Below are 18,616 nucleotides of genomic sequence, written 5' to 3' on the forward strand. Positions count from 1 at the left end.
AGGTTTACTGGTGAGCTTAATGTAAACCTTGCAATATGTATGTTAATGCGAACGATAGGCTAAATTGAACCTTTATTTAACTAGGCAAGTTAAACAAATTTGTATTTACAATGACGGCCTACCCCAGCCAAAGCTGGGCCAATTGTGTGCCACCCTATGGGACTCCCAATCACAGCCGGATGTGATGCAGTCTGGATTCGAACCAGGTACTGCAGTGACACCTCTTACACTGAGATGCAGTGTCTGAGACCACTGCGCTACTCGGGAGCCCAAAATAAATAGAGGTGATTTCCCACAGTTAAAGTTCCCAAATATGAGCTACGACGCTAATATTTGTGTAAATTCTAAAGCATTGTAATCTGTGGGTGTCACTGAGTTGGCTGATATCCCATTTTATGGACCCAAGATCCATAGGTAAGGCTGTACAGTGCATGTAAGTATGCCCCCAATGCATTTCTGAAGTCTGATTTACCCACAGTATGATTTCAACAGATTTGTACTTTTTTTGTGTACAATTAACTAATTATTGTCTTTTGTTGAATTTATATAACAATATCCTAACCATGTTTAGCATTATCTAGTCCAAATATGGCATGTTTCCACTATTTCTATCCGTTTGCATCACTTTCAATTGGGGGACCTTTATTTGGAAGGCAAACCGCTAATTCCACTCATCGTTATTGTGGCTAGCTTCACACAGGTAACGTTTAACGTAGCCTCGCTTTCGGTACCGCTGAGTGCCAGCCTCCAGTCTCGATTATTCAGAACCAATACTCAGTCTAGCACTTTTAGCCTACAGAAGAAGTGAGATTTATGCTGCGTTTATAACCAAGTGGGAATTTACCGCCATAGAGTTAGATAGAGGACTCTAGATGGATAAACCTATTTTGGCTTGGACATTGCCATTGAGGGCTTCCACAATTTTTAAGCAGTCAAATTGTTGGGCTTTCCTATGGGTGAATTCTATTCACGTCACCAAATAACTGATTAAAACACACTGTTTTGCAATGAAGGTCTACAGTAGCCTCAACAGCACCCTCTATGGTAGCACCATGGTGTTGCCGGAAGCTCATGGTTCTCACCCCCTTCCATAGACTTACACAGTAATTATGACGATTTCCGGAGGAAGTCCTCCAACCTATCAGAGCTCTTGCAGTATGAACTGACATATTGTCTATCCAATGAACGGATCAGAGAATGAATTTAGTGCTGAAAGCATAAGCTACAGCTAGCTAGCACTGCAGTGTATACAGTTTGGTGAGTAGTTGACTCAAAGCGAGAGAAAGACAATAGTTAAAAAATGTTGAACAAATGAATTTCTTCAAAAGCTAAGAAGCAGTGAGAGAGCTATATTTCGCTGTATTTTTTCTCTTAGTTTACCTTTCACTTACTTAACTAATGCAGCTAATTTCACCTACTCAACAACCTAACTCAAACATAGAAGAATGTTATCTATGTTAGCTAGCTGTCTAAAGCTATAACACTGCAACTTTTCCAAGTCAAGGTAAGCTTTAGGTTTTATAAATGTATTGCTACCGGGGCCCGCCGGTGTAACTGCTAAACTGCTTGCTGTACACTGTACTGAGTGATTGTACACATGGATTGTGGGTTCACTAATGCGCTAGTTCTAGTTTGTTGACTATAACGTTAATATTGTCACGCCTGCGCCCGCTCTTCCCCCCCGGCGCTCGAGGGCGCCAGGCTGCCCTGCATTACGTACTCCTGCCACCATCATTACACACACCTGCCTTCCCTCGTCACGCGCATCAGCAAATTATTGGACTCACCTGGACTCAATCACCTGTTTAATACCTCCCCTATATTTGTCAGTTCCCCAGCTCTGTTCCCCGCTGCTGCATTAATTGTCTTACGTCTGTGTTTTACCCGGTTCTGACGCTGTTCCTGTTCTGTTTTCATGTCTGTTCCGATTAAATGTTGATTCCCCGTACCTGCTTCTCGACTCCAGCGTCGTTCCTTACAAATATGGTGACAACGATGTAAGCTGTGTAGCGGTTCAAAATCGAATAACATTTTATTGGTCACGCATGGCCGCGGAAAGATGTTTTGGGGTGGGGGTGCTGTGGGGAGGGTATTTTTAGCCTCGTTCTGCTGTATTTTTCTCCGCTCAAACAGGAGTAATATGGCCCTAGTGCAATAACTTGATGGGGGGAATATAGATTTTTTATTAAATGTTTTATATTAAAAAAAAAATTGTGATTTATCCGGGGGTGCTGCAGCACCCTCACCACCCCTACTTCCCACGGCTATGTGGTCGCATACACATACAGTATTTTTCAGATCTTATCGCAGGTGCAGTAAAATGCTTATGTTTCTAGCTCCAACAGTACAGTAATACCGGACAATACACACAAAACCAAAAACATCTGTTTGCGTAGAGGTTATGGTATGAAGTTTGGTTTGGAAACGTTTTTTTTGCCTGGTTACAGGGAGCTGTTGTGTTGCTCACTGAAGTCCACAAGAGAAGGGGAAAGGTGAGAGGAGGAAAGCATGTAGATGAGAGAAGGAATTATACAACAAGCGAAGTGATGATGCTGTATGTGGCTGCTATAAAAGTGAACTGTGTGTGGGGGTGATCAGGGGTATATTCATTCCGCCGATTCTGTTGCAAAACATTTCTTAAACGGAATCAAACGTAACGAAACGGGGAGGGACCTACCTGGATTTGTCCAATAGAAACTCTTGTTTTAGTTGCAAAGCGGCATGCAACTGCTTGGACTAATGATTACACCCCAGATCCACTAGATGCAGGCAAGAGTGTGCAAGGCGGTATTGAATGTGTCACTGTCTGTCAGCTTGAATACTTCAATTTGTCTCTCGACCTGTGCACCTGCATTATAAAGTTTTATTTGTAGGCTAGGTTATAGCAACCTCATGATGGGTATCGGGCAACTTTGTGTGACGTGTTGTATGTATCATGTAGTAGCCTAAACCAATCACTGTTACATTGAGCCGGGTGATTGGAATATGAATGACAGTAATCCAATATCCTGTAATAGAAATAAGGCCATGCTCATTTAAAATATATATATATATATATATTTGGCAGTTAAATGCAACTACAAAAGATTATTTAAAAAAAAGCAATCTATTAATATGGTTTTTGAACACTATCATTTGTTTACAAGCCTGATAGTTGTACTTTTAATTTATGGCTTGTTGGCCATCAGCCAATCGGGCGTTTCTAAACTAGTTCAAACCACCTGAATGCATCCAACTAGTATATACGACTTCACTAGTAAATTCCCACCTCTCACTTGGAGCTCAAGACTGATACATTAGTTTCCCACTAGTAATTACCAGTTGGGGGGCCGTTCAAATAGATTTTTCCCAGTCCTATATGGTAAACATAGAGAATGATAGAAAATATCATATTTATACAGTATGTGTCCTATTATGGCGCCTGTAAGTGTAGGGGCAGCGCCATTGAGGCCCTCTCCATTTTGAAGTAGTCAATTTTCTACTTCTGCTACTTCTATGAAACAAACTGAAAGTGTGCATACTGCTATCTAGAGTGTGTTATTTGAACAAGTATAATGCCCAGGATAGTGATTTCTTGATGCCTACAGTTATGGAATGTTTGCTCACAAGTATAATTCATTGGCTGATCCCTCCTGATGACCTGGATGGAATCAGGTTTTGGCCTTTCTAGGGAGTTTTTCCTAGCCACCGTGCTTCTACACCTGCATTGCTTGTTGTTTGGGGTTTTAGGCTGGGTTTCTGTACAGCACTTTGAGATATCAGCTGATGTAAGAAGGGCTATATAAATACATTTGATTTGTTCCTTCCTACACCCATAGGAAGTTCCACCCATTTGACTACTTTAAAATGGTGGAGTCCTCAATGGCAATGTCCATGCCAAGACTGGTTTTATCCATCTGAGTCCTCTCTCTAACAATCGGCTGGTAAATTCCCACTTCCCACTTGGTTATGAACTCAGCATTATACCCGCCACGCATACTTGTGGCCACTTCATAGGGAAGAGCTATGGAGACATGACCCGTTTTTCCATAAAATAACACCGGGACAGGCAGACAGACACATCTTTTCAAAATGAAAAAGCATCGGATGCACATGTTGGACCATCCGTGATTTTTTTTTAGATGCTTCGGTGTACTGTTAAAACGGTAAGAGCAATTTCATTATTGTGCTAGCCTAGTCTTTGTCAGAGGTCGGCTAAATGGCAATTGTTTACAAACGCATAGGCTAATGCTACATTGTAACGGTTTTAGTTCCTAGATTGTGCGAAAGGTTGAGAGTTTGGATACTTTGTAGTCTATTTTTTCTATTTTACCTGACCTTTGTTTTGTCACGGCTGGTTCCCCGTTCCCATGGTGAAGCATAGCAGACTCACTACTTCAAGCCAAGGAGGGAGCCTGCCCAGTATTGATCAACTTGTGATAGAATGAGCAATAAACTGTTAATGTATGACATTAGACTGGCCATATATTTTATTTGCATGGTGGGCAATTATGGGCAACTGCCTTTTTCATTCTCGAAGAAGATTGGGAAAAGACAAATGCAGCAACGATTGATATGAATTTGTTTATTCCTACTTCGAGCCTATTCATTGCCAAATGTCACCCCCAATCATTTACAACGTGTGTCAGAATGTATTCAAACGGACATAAATGGACATTCATTGCTGAGTATCATGATTCATTGCTGAGTATCCTGATTTAAAACTGCTGTTACTTGAGTTACTAAACCCCAAGGTCCTAGGCCGCCCTATATAGCAAGTTAGATTTTGCAATGGTATGTGTAGGGGGCAAAAATAGTTCTACCAGTAAAAATGATTTGCCTTTTGTATTGTTGTTTACTTTTTTGTGGGGAGTGGTGGGTGACAATAACAATAACGACAGAATTCCCCGCCTTACATAACTAATGGCAATCAGGACCAACTGCAGAATTCAGTACAGGACATTGCAACCAGTGAGGCAGATGTTTTTGGCCTGTGGCTGTAATCCAAGATCAAGAGAATCAAATCCAAGCCTAAAAGCAGCAGATATATTTAGATGGACCGTCTCACTATAAAACATTTTACCACTGTACGTAGTCCAAGCCTGGTAGTCTATTGAAATGAATAGATTAGCCTCCCTGGATGTTAGACTAATTGAAGTTGCAGTGTGTGTGTGTGTGTGTGTGTGTGTGTGTGTGTGTGTGTGTGTGTGTGTGTTTGTGCAAGAGTGCAGCTGTGGCAGTAGGTGGGTGAACTTTTATTGTGCTTACACGGCCTCTTCCTGATCGCCATCCTACTTCACTGTAGGTGCAAGCCTACAATATGTACTGGGATGGATGAGGAAGAGCAGAACCGCTATGTGGCCCAGCTGAAGGAGGAGTTTGACAGCTGTGACACCACAGGCACTGGTTACCTGGACAAGGAAGAGTTGTCATCCCTTTGCCACAAGCTGTCCCTGGATGCTCACCTTCCCTTACTGTTGGACACCTTGCTAGGACCACACCACTATGCTCGGGTATGAGACCAGACCACCTTAGTAACATCTCTCGCTGTTGTGGATCTGCCTTAAATTTCCCTTACCAGCAGTTCATTAAAACATATGTAAAGCTCTGAAATGCATAGTTAAAGTAAAAGTGTAGTAGTTGTGTAAAAGCTGTGTTATGACCGCTCTCCATTTTCTAACAGTTCTTAGGTAAGCCTGTATGCTCATTTGAAATCTCAAATCAGAAGCCCGAGACATTTTTGATCATGTTGCTACCTTATTGACAGTATAGTAGTCATGTCTCACACTGTTGACAATTAACTCACTTTCCTTCTGTTATGCAGGTGAATTTTGAGGAGTTCAAAGAAGGCTTTGTAGCTGTGTTATCACGCTCTCTGGACTTCAGCACCTCAGAAGAGGAGAGCAGCTACCTGGAGCCAGGTAAAGCACGCATGCTGAGTGGTGAGGAGGGAATTGATGCATGTCTGGTTTTCATTGATTACACAGCTGTGCAAACTGATTGAATCCAATGAAATCAGTTGTTTATATTCCCAAGTAGTTTAGATTGCTGTTTATATTTGTTCATGGGCCCTATGTGGGGGATTCGATAAGATTGCTTTATGTAAACAATGTATCCTTGTGGATAACGGCAATCCTCGGGGTCATTTCTTTTATAATTTACATTTTCAATACTTGACAAAGGCACTGGCTGAGACTGGAGCCATTGTAGTCTACCTAAGTTAGTTTGACATCATTAAAAGCACACTAAAAAGCATTACTTAGTCAAGTAGTGTTTTGGTCTATTCTGGTTGTTTGTCTACTGCCTGGGTGGGTCACCATGAGCTCACCGAAATGAGGAAAATACTAGTGGAGACATCAAAGGGATACAGTATATTTAGTATTTTCCCTCCTTAAAGAACTATTGTTGATCACGTTAATAATCTCTTTCCTTATTAGCCCCAGGCTGGATTCTATTCTCGAACAAATACAGATTCAAATATACTACACTTCCTGTACCTGTAAAAAATCCTAACTCAGTTGAGATATCATTTATTGTACAGCTTTTCACTTTATATGATTTCTGAATGATATTTGACAACTCATTGGTATGTGTTATTGTATTTTGAAATGTGTTTCTTGAGTTGGGGATTGCAGTAGGAGGATCTAGGAGGACAGCAGAGTTCCCTCATTTTCCCCAGAATGTTACAGTATGATGAAGTTTATTGCCAAGTTAGTTTCTGGGACATGCCCTTTTAAAGAGTGTGTTTAACAATGTTTTTGGCAAATCTCTGGTTATACAATCTCTAATTTAGACCTTCACTATAGACTCTCTCCCTTGTTACTAAACATTGCCAAGCTTCTGTGAGAATATGTTTGCAGTTGTAATTGTGGGCAGAAAAAATGCCCAGCTGGTCTAAAATATTTCTTTCTTTCTATATATATTATTCTACTGTAATATCATAGTAGACACCATTTAACCACTGCATCTCTCTCTGTCCTTCCTCACCTCCTTTCTTTCCTCTCCTCTCCAGTTGTTCCTGAGGAGGTGAAGCCCAAGTTTGTGAAGGGAACCAAGCGCTACGGCCGGCGGTCTCGTCCTGACAGGCCCGACTCTGAGCTCCCAGCTGAATTGGAGGACTCTCCTCCTTTCAGGACAGAGCAGAAGGAGCTCTCTCCCGCTGGCGTGAGGAGGGCCAAACTCCGACGCTCCACTTCTCTGGAGAGTGTGGAGGTAAGAGACGTGCTCCTAATCCCTCCCTCTCACCCTCTGTCTGCTGTGTTTACATTGTGGTCGTGCACCATCATTTGAGAGATGCCAAGAAAGATGGCTGACTCTTGAGTTCTCAAGCTTGGGCCAGGGCCTAGAGAAGGTCTGACTGTTTGGAGAGAAATTCCCAACTCAGTGCTTCACTTCCATTTCCCTCATGTGTACCCAATGAATGGTGCATTGTGCTGGTGCTGGGTGAGGCCTGTCTCAAATATACAGTATATGTTTCCGGCCGACACACTCTTCAGACATAGTGGGAGAGTAGAATCTCAGGAGTACATGGGGTTTTGGGCAGACAGTCCTACTCCACACTCAGGAAGTGGGATTATATGGAATGTGCTACTGGCAGCCCTCATTGGTGGCCCCCGCTCCCACCCCACACCATCCATCCCTCACTGTTTGGCTAAGGATCAAAGATGTGTCCCTCTGTTTCTTCCTCTCTCCCTTCTTCCATGGCTTATTCTTTCATTGGTTCCAATAGTTTCATCACATTTTATTTCATTGTTTTAGGTGTGACATGACAGTAATGAAGCCCAGGAAAAGTCATGGTTGGGGGTTGCTGTGTGCTTATCTCACAACATTATGTCTATTGAAGGCCCATTGTTTTGGGCTCTAAATTGTATAACAGTAGAAGAGAAGTGAAGTAAAGGTCATGGTGGTGGGTGACGGGGGGGGTATCTGTCAGTGTTAAAAGTGTTAAAGATGCAGTGTGAAATCCCTGCTGAGAGTGAAATGTTTGGGGCCCTTTTATTTATGTATAAATATTCATACATAAACTACATAATACACAACAAGCAAGGGCTGACTTGTCTGCCGCTGCCTGTTAACACAGCTCTCATTTTAGAAACCATATTCTGTTATCCCAGATTTTCTTTCCCATTTGAAATATTTAGATATTTTATGTAACGCTGCATTGACTATCTCTGATAGCTTGCGGGATTACGTCTTTCCAAAGCCTCTCTCTCCCTCGTCAGGCCATAGTGCCAGATAGATCCCTGTGCCATGTTTCTCATTAAGCTCTCCACCAATAATCTCTTTTAAATAGTTAACATTTCCAGCAGTTTAAGGCAATACGTAAGCAGCTTTAAGCCTTGGTGGATTCCTAGTTACTGGAAGATAGAGAGGGAACTACTGTATGGCATCCCTGTCATATTGATGGTTACAGGAGATAGGTCACTCCTTGGTAACGGGAACATACAGTCTGGGTGAACTATGTGATTGGAGTGGGGGAGGGGGGATTAATTGGGCTGGGGAGTTGATAAAATCGTTCACCGCTGTTGGGCTGAAACGCACGTATTTCTTGTGAAAGTATCGTGGTGGAATGTCGCCAACAGTTAGCCCTTGTTAGGTAAATAATTGAACCGGTCCTGTTAAATATTTCACACAAGCTCACCCTCCTCTTTACGTCACGTTATATGTCTTATTTAGTTATCATACACAACCTACATTTATGTCTACACATCCTCCTACGATGCAGCGTGCCGTCCGGGTTAAATTCCTGAAGGACCCTTCTCAAGGACATGTTAATGTCCCATTAGGCTGGCATGCTTAATTTAGCACCGGTTTCCACTCACCTTTATCTCGCATTCTATTTGTTGAGAATTCTTTAACATGATCTCTATTCAGACAGACAATTCCTTTTTGTCTGGTTCAAGCTGGTTGTCAAGAGTCTTCAATCTATTGTTGACTTACAGACATAAGCAATATGATTTCATTCATCCAGCTGAAATGATTGCTTTTGAATGTTTATTCTTTGATATGTTGAGGGGATTAGTCATGTCTTACCCTTCTCAGCTGTCTACATCACTTCCCACCATTTTGTGTTGGTACAGAGTTTGTTTATATTTATTAAGCCTCGAGCCACTGTAGTAAGGAGCACAATGGTGCTCTCCGACCCCGAAGTGGTGCTGATGACAACAATAATAAATTCACTGACCAAGTGTAGCCCTGCCATGTTGGAGTGAACCAAAATTATTAGATAGAGAGATATATATATCTCTAACAAGAATGAGAGAGAGAGAGAGTAGCCAATACTGAAACTATCACAGTGTTCCCGTTTGAAAAGCCTTTCATGGATGAGTTACGTAATATTGTTCAATATTTAAAGCTGATGATAATTGACGGTGGCTTGTTGCGTCATGATGAGCGGCCTGTTTCGGATGTGGTGCTGCAGCTTGGGGCCATGCCCAGATTGATATCTTATAATGAAGCCATGAAATGAATAGACCCATCTTCCACATGGGATTGATTGAAATGATACTGTACATTTCAAAGATTTTGAGGGAGAACATTTGACCTTTGAACCAAGATGGGTAGCAACCGATTCTCCCACAAATTCTGTCTGTTTTAGGTGTTACCAGGATTAATTTGGTTAGATAATTATGGAATTTGGTATTACATAATAAACTGAAGTTATGCATTTCATTCTACAAAGTGCTTTGGAACTTGCCTCTGTAAACCACTGGTAGGCACTAAAATGCAACAAACCAAAGATTGGAAAGGGAACATAGCGACAACCTTAATGGGTTAGATTCCATTTTTATTTCACTATGGTTAACAAAGGTACTTCACCTTGAATTTATTTTACACACTACATATTTGGCTATACACGACATTTAGGACATTTATGAATTGTAATCCTCACGACATTCCCTTGACAAAGCTATGTCTGATACAAAATCATGCAAATATTCATCCTTTAAAAAAAGTGAAGATATTGTGTTAAATTGTTGTAAGTGTGCCTCCCAGCCTGAAAGAGAGACTGCTATGAGTAAGACGGTACTCAATAACTAACTTCCATAACTAATCCATTGCTAACTTCAGTTGAATTTCATCCCTTCAGATAGGCTATTATGTAGACCTTAATTAGTAAGAGTCTGCAGCAAGTATACACACACACGTGGAGGAGGCCCTAAGCTCCTCTGTGTGAGAGCCAACGGCCACATGAGCTGCTGGGGAGTACCAGTCTACTCCTGAGCCTGCTGGAATCACAATCTGCTGGTTGTTTTTACTCAGTGTAGCAGAAGTGATGTTGGCATGGTGGAATTCCTTATGGTCAGTTCATTCCCAGCTAGCACATTTGGTTCCTTGGAAGTTGTGGGAACGTATGTTTTTGGTTTCACATTGGTTGTGGAAACGAAGTCATACTTCAAAACTGAACGTTTTTTCAACGTTCAAAGAACAGAGGTGAAGTTGTACATTTTCTATTGTGAGAACGTTTTACTCTAGCTCCTTGAAAGTTTTTCTGGTAAGTTTATTAACGCTATGATAACGGAAATGATAGGTTATTTGGAGGTTTTTTAATAACTTCCTTATGAAGTTCACTGAATAATTCAATAATAATTTTAATAACACAGCCAGCTTATTTGGGGATAACATTTTTGAACCCCAAGCACAGATAGGACACATGGAAATTAATTTCCTTTGGCATTAATCATGCAAACACATTTATTTTTGTGACACTGCATCAATGAGATTTAAACCTATAGTCTTCTGTTTCTCTATCCAGAGAATTAGTCCACTGTGTTTGAATGTTAAATGACGAGACAGAGGCATTGATGCGAGTAACCAGTCTTGCTCAGTATATTGCAATACATCCGGGTATTTCAAGCACACCGGTAAAACACTGGAGTTGCAGTAATTAACATTTACCAACAGATGGCATCACTGTGCCATCTTACACCCATAACATCTTTCCTTTTATAAAATAGGACAGGAGCTGTCAATTCACTAACAAAACAAACCTAGTAATAATTTCCAACATGAACAGTTTAGTATTTTTTTATTATTTTTTTTCTTCAGGTAACAACTTAAAACATTTTGATACTCTCTTCACTTTTATCTCTCTGTCAACAATCCCTAATGGGAAACCTACAGATTAAGTCTTTTTGGTGGCTGGGACAGACGCCCACAGCGTGAAAAGACAGGGGGCTTGTCTGCAAGGACTGCGGGTTCCCGCACAGGCGTGTCACCTGACTGTCTAAGGGGAGTATTGATGGGCGAGGGAGCGGCCGACCTGTGATCCCCTGGCTCTTCGCCCAGTGCCTCAGGCCCCATGTGACTTGCTGGGGTTCTGTCTTTTGTCATGCGACCCCTTTGACCATCAGGGTTCTGAGTAGGTGCTGGCTCAGCAATCCGAAGGTCAACCCTGTTACGACGGTACCGTGATCCATTCACCTCGACCAAGTAGGAGCGTGGTGCCACTTTCTGTACACAGGATCCGAGTCTCCAGAGGCCAGTCCAGTCCCCTGGTAGTGGCTTCATCCACACCGTTTCACCCACCCTGAGCTCAGGTAAGTCTTTTGCTGATTTGTCATAGATGAACTTGGAGACATGTCTTCTGTGACGTAGCTTCACCAGCACGTCTGTCACCACACATGGCTCCAGGAGAGTGCTGGCTACTGGCAGAGCTGCTTTTAAGCGCCGTGCCATGAGGCGCTGGGCCGGGCTGCTATCCATGCCTTCTGTCGGTGTATTGTGCCACTGCAGGATTGCTTTCCAGGCATCTTTGCCCTCTCGCAGAGCTTTTTTGCAGAGGTTCTTTGCGATTTTGACTGCGGACTCCGCCTTCCCATTAGCTTTTGGGTGTCGTGGTGATGAAGTGACGTGCTCGAATTCCCAATCTGCAGCAAATTTTCGGAACTCAACTCCGGAGAATTGGGGTCCATTGTCTGAAATTACCCTATCTGGCTGGCCATAGCGGGCAAACTGAGCCTTGCAGCGTTTGATTGTTGTCTCTGCTGAGAGGTCGGGGAGGAGGTCAATCTCCCAGAAGTCTGAGTAATGATCGACTACCAGCAGAAAGTCTTTGCCACTGTGCTGGAAGAGATCTAGACTTACTATCTGCCAGGGGCGCATCGGTAGCTCGTGGGACATCATCGTCTCTCTCTGTTGCTCAGTGGCATATTCATTGCAGATTGTGCATTTACTGACATAGTCTTTGATTTCACTCTGCATTCCTGGCCAATACAGTGTGTCACGTGCTTGTCTGTAACAGGCCTCACCTCCTATGTGACTTGAGTGCACGCGCGCCAACATCTCAGGGCGCAGAGACCGGGGAATAACGACTCTCTGACCCTTGAATATTACTCCGTTTTGAACACTGAGCTCCTCTTTGACTGGCCAATAATCTCTGACGGCTAAAGCAGTTTCTTCCTTGCAGTCGGGCCAGCCCATCAGAATCACAGACCTCAATGCCTGGAGTTGCTCGTCCCTGTCTGTGTGCTGTCTGATTTGTATAAGGCGCTGGTCCGTGACATTGAGGTAGTCAGCCTGGTTGATGTGTTCAACATCCACTTGCTCTGTTTGTAAGCTGCACACTGCGTGTCGTTCATGCATGGAGCGTGTGTGAGTGCCTGATGCAGTAGCCCTGCTGAGCGTGTCCCTCACATACATCTCTGGCCCTGGCTTATACACCACCTTGAGGTTGTAGTTTTGTAGGGCCAGTAGCATGCTCTGCAGTCGTTTCGGGGCATTCAGGAGAGGCTTGCTGAATATAGCAATAAGGGGCTTGTGATCTGTCTCTGCGGTAATATTGTCGCGCCCGTACAGATAGTGGTGGAAGCGTTGGCATGCAAACACAATGCTGAGGCACTCCTTCTCTATCTGGGCATAGTTCTGCTCTGTTGGGGTGAGTGCCCTAGAGGCGAATGCCACAGGCTGGCCCTCCTGCATGAGGCAACAGCCAAGTCCATACTGGCTTGAGTCACTCTGAATCGTGACAGGTTTTGACACATCGTAGTATCGCAGTACAGGTGTCTGGGTGACCAGTTGTTATATTTCCCTCACCGCTGCGTCATGTTTTGGGGGCCAATGCCAGATGGTGTCCTTGTCCATGAGCCTCCTTAGTGGCTCACACACTTCAGAGAGCCGCGGTAGGAACTTGGCCAGGTAGGTGACGAATCCGACGAAGCGCTGCACTGTCTTCACGTCAGATGGGTGGGGCATTTCCAAGACAGCCTTCACTTTTTCAGGATCCGCCTTCAATCCAGTGGAGGACAAGATGTGCCCATGAAAGCGGACCTCTGGCACTTTAAACTGAAGCTTTTTTTATGCTTAGCCTTAGCTTGACCTGTCTGCATCTGACCATCAGGGCCAGCAGCTTGGCGTCATGGTCACATTCTGCCTCCTCATCACTGTCCCCACAGCCCACTACGAGGATGTAATCTGCTATGGGTTCCACGCCACTGAGTCCCAACAACAGCTCATGCTGTTTCCGCTGATACACCTCTGGAGCCACGGAGACACCAAACGGGAGCTTCAACCACCTCTTCCTGCCCCAGGGTGTCCAAAAGGTGGTCATGTAGCTGCTGGGCTCATCGAGCTTGCACTGCAGGAAGGCATCTCTGGCGTCCACGAGCGTGAAGACTCTGGCCTTTGGGAGCTTGTAAAGAACATCCTCCAACGTGGGCATAATGTAATGTGAGCGTCTCAGAGCCCGGTTGAGGTGTTTAGGATCAATGCATATCCGTAGCTTGTCTGGTTTCTTGACGATGACCATATTACTTATCCAGTCTGTAGGCTCGGTGACGGATATCATGTGGCCATCTGCTTCGTATTTGTCAAGCTGAGCCTTTGTAGCTGCTTTCATGGCCACTGGTACATTGCGGGGTGCACACTGGACAGGCTGGATTGCTGCGTCCAACTCAAAGTGGACTTCGCCGGGAACTGACTCGACCGGTGCATTGAAGACATCATGGTACTTGCTCAGGAGTGTCTCCTTGCTCAGGGGCCCAGCCTGGACATTGTCTATAATGTTAAGATCAGCTGGGATGGTGAAGTTAATAAGTCCAAGGCGCTCGCATGTAGAACCTGACAGTAATGGCTGTTGACTAGCCTCAACTATTTCAAACTCAAGGGTGTGTTTCTGGCCACGTAAAACACACTCTGTCACAAACAGGCCTAAAGAGGTCATGAACTGTCCTGAATACAGTTTCAGCTTGGTGCTACTCTGTGTGAGTTTGTCTCTGGGCGCGAGCCTCCTTTTGTCTTTAAGGCTCATAACGTTACATTATTATTATTATTATTATTATTAAGTAGCAAAGTGACAAACCACTTTTGTCCGTTTGCCCTCACTGCCCCTATGCACTCGCTAGCATGTACATCCTCTGTGCTGTTGTTCCCTTCATCTGTGTTTGTTTCAATGGAGTGCACTTTACCCTCCTTTCTCTTGCTTTTCATGCAGACCCTTGCGAAGTGATTAGCTGTACCACAGGATTTGCATATTTTTCCATAGGCAGGGAAGTATTATTTTCCTCGTCCATGAGAAATGCCACAATATCTGCACGTATTGGGGTTGTCTGCTGCAGAGTTGGCTGTGGTATTAGCATTAGCTGTGGCCAAGGGGAATTTCCTTACTGGCTGCCTGAATGTAGCATTGACATTGTCCATATGTTGTCTTTCTAGTTCCATGGACCTTATCCGTATATCAGTAAGCTCTGTTGTACGGCATGTCTCCACTGCCAAGACCAGCGTCAGGTCACGTTCTCTCAGCAAACGTCTGCGGGTGCCCTCATCAGTTATGCCAAGCACTAGCTTATCTCTGATCAGTTCATCTCTTAAAGCACCATAGTCACATGTAGCTGCCTTTTCCCTTAGCCTAGTGACAAAGTTGTCAATGGACTCCCCGTCCTCCTGTTTGCAACAGCCTAAAACATAACGCTCGTAGATAACGTTCTTTGCTGGCTTGAAGTAATGTTCAAGAGCATCAAGAATAGCTGTAGCGTTACCTTGCTGAGCTGCTGTTAGGTTCAGGTTGTGTTTGTATACGTGTCGGCATTCTGTTCCCATTATAGTCCTCAAAGTGGCAGCCACTACCTCATCGTCCTTTTCCTGAAGTCCCGTTGCTAGTGCATAGTCCTCCCATTCACCTCTAAACGTATCCCAGTTTGTGCTCCAGTCTCCGCTAAGCTTCATAACGGCGGGAGGGGGAATGTTCGCTGCCATGTCTAATCGGTGCTAACAACACTGAAGCTAACTAGCAAACTCACTCTAGCTAAGGACAATTCCGGCGTCAGGCGAAGTTTTACTCAAATAAGCATTTTTCAGGGGGTAAACCAGAACAGGTGGCTCTAATTTGCGGAAAGCATGGTTAGTTATCCGACTCTGACACCATGTTTTAATGTTAAATGACGAGACAGAGGCATTGATGCGAGTAACCAGTCTTGCTCAGTATATTGCAATACATCCGGGTATTTCAAGCACACCGGTAAAACACTGGAGTTGCAGTAATTAACATTTACCAACAGATGGAATCACTGTGCCACACTGTGCCACCAGGATGGCACTAGCATGCCATGTTTTACGCATAAAAAGCTGTTCATACAAAGCTGTTCAATTTCAAATGAAACAAGCACTCATTAAGATCAGGTGTGGCCAATTAGTGGCCGCGGCCAACACACCTGATCACACTTAACTAGATCGAGGATCGAGAGTTTTGTTGATGCTGAGAATGGAATGTATTGAAGTGATAATGCCAGAGAAGCTGGTGTTTGGAGGATATATTGCCACGGATGTTGTTAAACCGTGCCAATATATCCTCCAAACACCGGCTTCCAGGGCATTATCACTTTTATACAACGGGTTACCAACATATTCAAATATGATTGACATATTTTCATTATAACGTTATTTTAATAAATGTGTATATACTATTTCATCCTTCCACAAGATATAGTCCGGACACAAATCTAGGGTTGCTATCCAAATCGGCTGGTCGTTCGTTCTATTGATTCGGTTGCCAGAGATGCGACCCAGTCGTTGTTTTTTTGGGTCTGTATTTATGGACGCGACCCAGTCGTTCATTCTAAATGTTCCATTGCCATACTGGCTGGCAACATTCTTATCGCTTGCTAGCTAGCCAAATATGGCTGAATTACAGTCACGTCAAACAGTGCAGCCAGAATAACAACAGTAGCTGCATTTATTTGTTTAAGCTGTTTTCTAGTGACATTTATTTGGATACATCCATAACAATTAGCTAATGAGGCGCGATTTCGCCTGGCATAGAAAATGTGCTCACTCGTCAGGACATTGTTGTTCAGAGGAGCTAGCCAACAGCACAGCTAACACAATCACTTCAAACTGAAGTTGTCCGTCATGTCTCGACACGTCATTATTGGACAACTGGAGATTGAATTTGAAAATTTAAACAATGTTGCAAATGTCGGAAAGAGAGACCCCAAGGTTTATACAAATCTCCGCTGTTGAAAACATATTTTAGTCTAAAGGAAATGTGAGAATGTCTAGATGCTTTTTATAGTGGAGATCAAGTTGCCTGGCTGAGCTGACGAGACAGCGGATTGCGCAGTCAGATGGAAAAGAGTAATTTGTGGAAAAGACACCGGCTGGAATGCGGTTTTAACCACTTAGCTTTCAGGATTAGACCCACCTGTTGTATATTTGTTTTTAAATAACATTCTTAGAACTAGGCTTGGGTGGTGTAGTGTATAAACCGTATACCGGGGTATTTGGAAAAAGCCACAGGATTGTTTTTCAATACTGTCAAAACATGTATATATTTTTTTCAATACATTTGAATATTTGTAGCTACTTTTTAAAGCTGCATTATGCAGAAATCGCTACCATTTCCTGATTAATATTTGAATAGTTTGCCTAATTTCAGTTTGTGACAAAACAAGCAAGTATTGTGTAGAGAATCATTGTACCATTTAAACTGCTGTGAAATATATTGTAACGACCCTGGGTTTTCCATAACCAAAAATATTGTATTTTAAGCCTTGAAGCTGGTGTACAACACCGAAAGTAAAAGACACAAACTAAACTTAACGGGAAGCATAGAAATAGCGCTCATAGAACATATATACCGCTTCTTATACTTGCTTTCAATGAGAATGACAGATCTATAACACACATTTCTGTGAATTTTGTCAGGTTGGCCAAAAAGTTACATATTGCAGTTTTAATTGACAGGGTGTATGCCGCCACTACACTACATTGAAATGCATTGTGGGGATTAAGAAATGAGTATTCGCAATGCTCACTCAAAAATAAGTGGGTATACAGTGCATACCTGCATATACCCTCCCCTACACGACTTAGAAACATTATGCTAAAGTACTGACATTTTCACAGAAGAACGTTGTTTCTTAACTTTCTCTGAACTATGTGAGAACATTCCCCAGTGTTAAATCAGTTGAACGTTCCTAGAACATGAAATTAAATGTAACCATGTTGGAACTTTTAGGAAACGTTCTGTTAAAGCAGGGGTATCAAACTCATTCCACTGAGTGTCGAGTATCTGCAAGTTTTTCCTTTCAATTAAGACCTAGACAACCAGGTGAGGGGAATTACTTACTAATTAGTGACCTTAATTCATCAATCAAGTACAAGGGTGCAACGAAATCCCGCTGACATTCCCTCTGTGGAATGAGTTTGACACGTGTTTAAAGTTATGAAATACTAAGAAAATAATGTTTTTTTTGTCAAGTTCCTTAAATGTGCTGAGAATGTTCCAAAGCCAAGCAACTCTTGTGGGAAGGTTGTATGCAAAATAACCAAAAGACAACCATGCTCTAAGAAACATATGGTTCTCAGAACGTTATGTTTTAGCTGGGTTTTTCTCCCTCTGTTATCATTGCTCATGCTAACAGGCTAGCACTCGCTTACAGCTTAATCTCTTTATTTTTTCTTTCACCTTTATTAAACCAGGTAGGCCAGTTGAGAACATTCTCATTTACAACTGCGACCTGGCCAAGATAAAGCAAAGCAGTGCAACACAAACAACACAGAGTTACACATGGAATAAACAAACATACAGTCAACAACACAATAGAAAAGTCTATATACAGTGTGTGCAAATTAAGTAAGATTAGGGAGGTAAGGCAATAAATAGGCCATAGTGGCAAAATAACTACAATTTAGCAATTAAACACTGGAGTGATAGATGTGCAGAAGATGAATATGCAAGTAGAGATACTGGGGTGCAAAGAAGCAAACAAATTCATAATAATATGGGGATGAGGTAGTTGGGTAGGCTATTTACAGATGGGCTATGTACAGGTGCAATGATCTGTAAGCTGCTCTGACAGCTGATGCTTAAAGTTAGTGAGGGAGATATGAGTCTCCAGCTTCAGTTATTTTTGCAATTCGTTCCAGTCATTGGCAGCAGAGAACTGGAAGGAAAGGCGGCCAAAGGAGTTGGCTTTGGGGGTGACCAATGAAATATACCTGCTGGAGCGTGTGCTACGGGTGGGTGCTGCTATGATGACCAGTGAGCTGAGATAAGGTGGGGCTTTACCTAGCAAAGACTTATAGATGACCTGGAGTCAGTGGGTTTGCGGACGAATATGTAGCGAGGACCAGCCAACGGGAGCATACAGGTCGCAGTGGTGGGTAGTATATGGGGCTTTGGTGTTAAAACGGATGGCAC

The 18,616-nt window shown here is 43.1% G+C and overlaps 1 protein-coding gene across 2 annotated transcripts in view; it reads left to right on the top strand.

Moving 5' to 3' along the window:
• The first annotated feature begins 3,934 nt into the window (after window positions 1-3,934).
• LOC115193878 (ninein-like protein) overlaps window positions 3,935-18,616 on the top strand; it is a 55,045-nt gene continuing 40,363 nt past the window's right edge. Inside the window, exons 1-4 of one of the 2 annotated variants that reach the window (XM_029752995.1) lie at window positions 3,935-4,145; window positions 5,285-5,492; window positions 5,804-5,900; window positions 6,992-7,191. In XM_029752995.1, coding sequence (XP_029608855.1) covers window positions 5,310-5,492; window positions 5,804-5,900; window positions 6,992-7,191 — 480 coding nt within the window. In that variant the 5' untranslated portion in view covers window positions 3,935-4,145; window positions 5,285-5,309. The remainder of the gene's footprint in view (window positions 4,146-5,284; window positions 5,493-5,803; window positions 5,901-6,991; window positions 7,192-18,616) is intronic. The other variant, XM_029752996.1, reaches the window with a different exon arrangement.

Source organism: Salmo trutta, chromosome 5, assembly GCF_901001165.1.
Source record: "Salmo trutta chromosome 5, fSalTru1.1, whole genome shotgun sequence".
Classification (NCBI taxonomy): Eukaryota; Metazoa; Chordata; class Actinopteri; order Salmoniformes; family Salmonidae; genus Salmo; species Salmo trutta.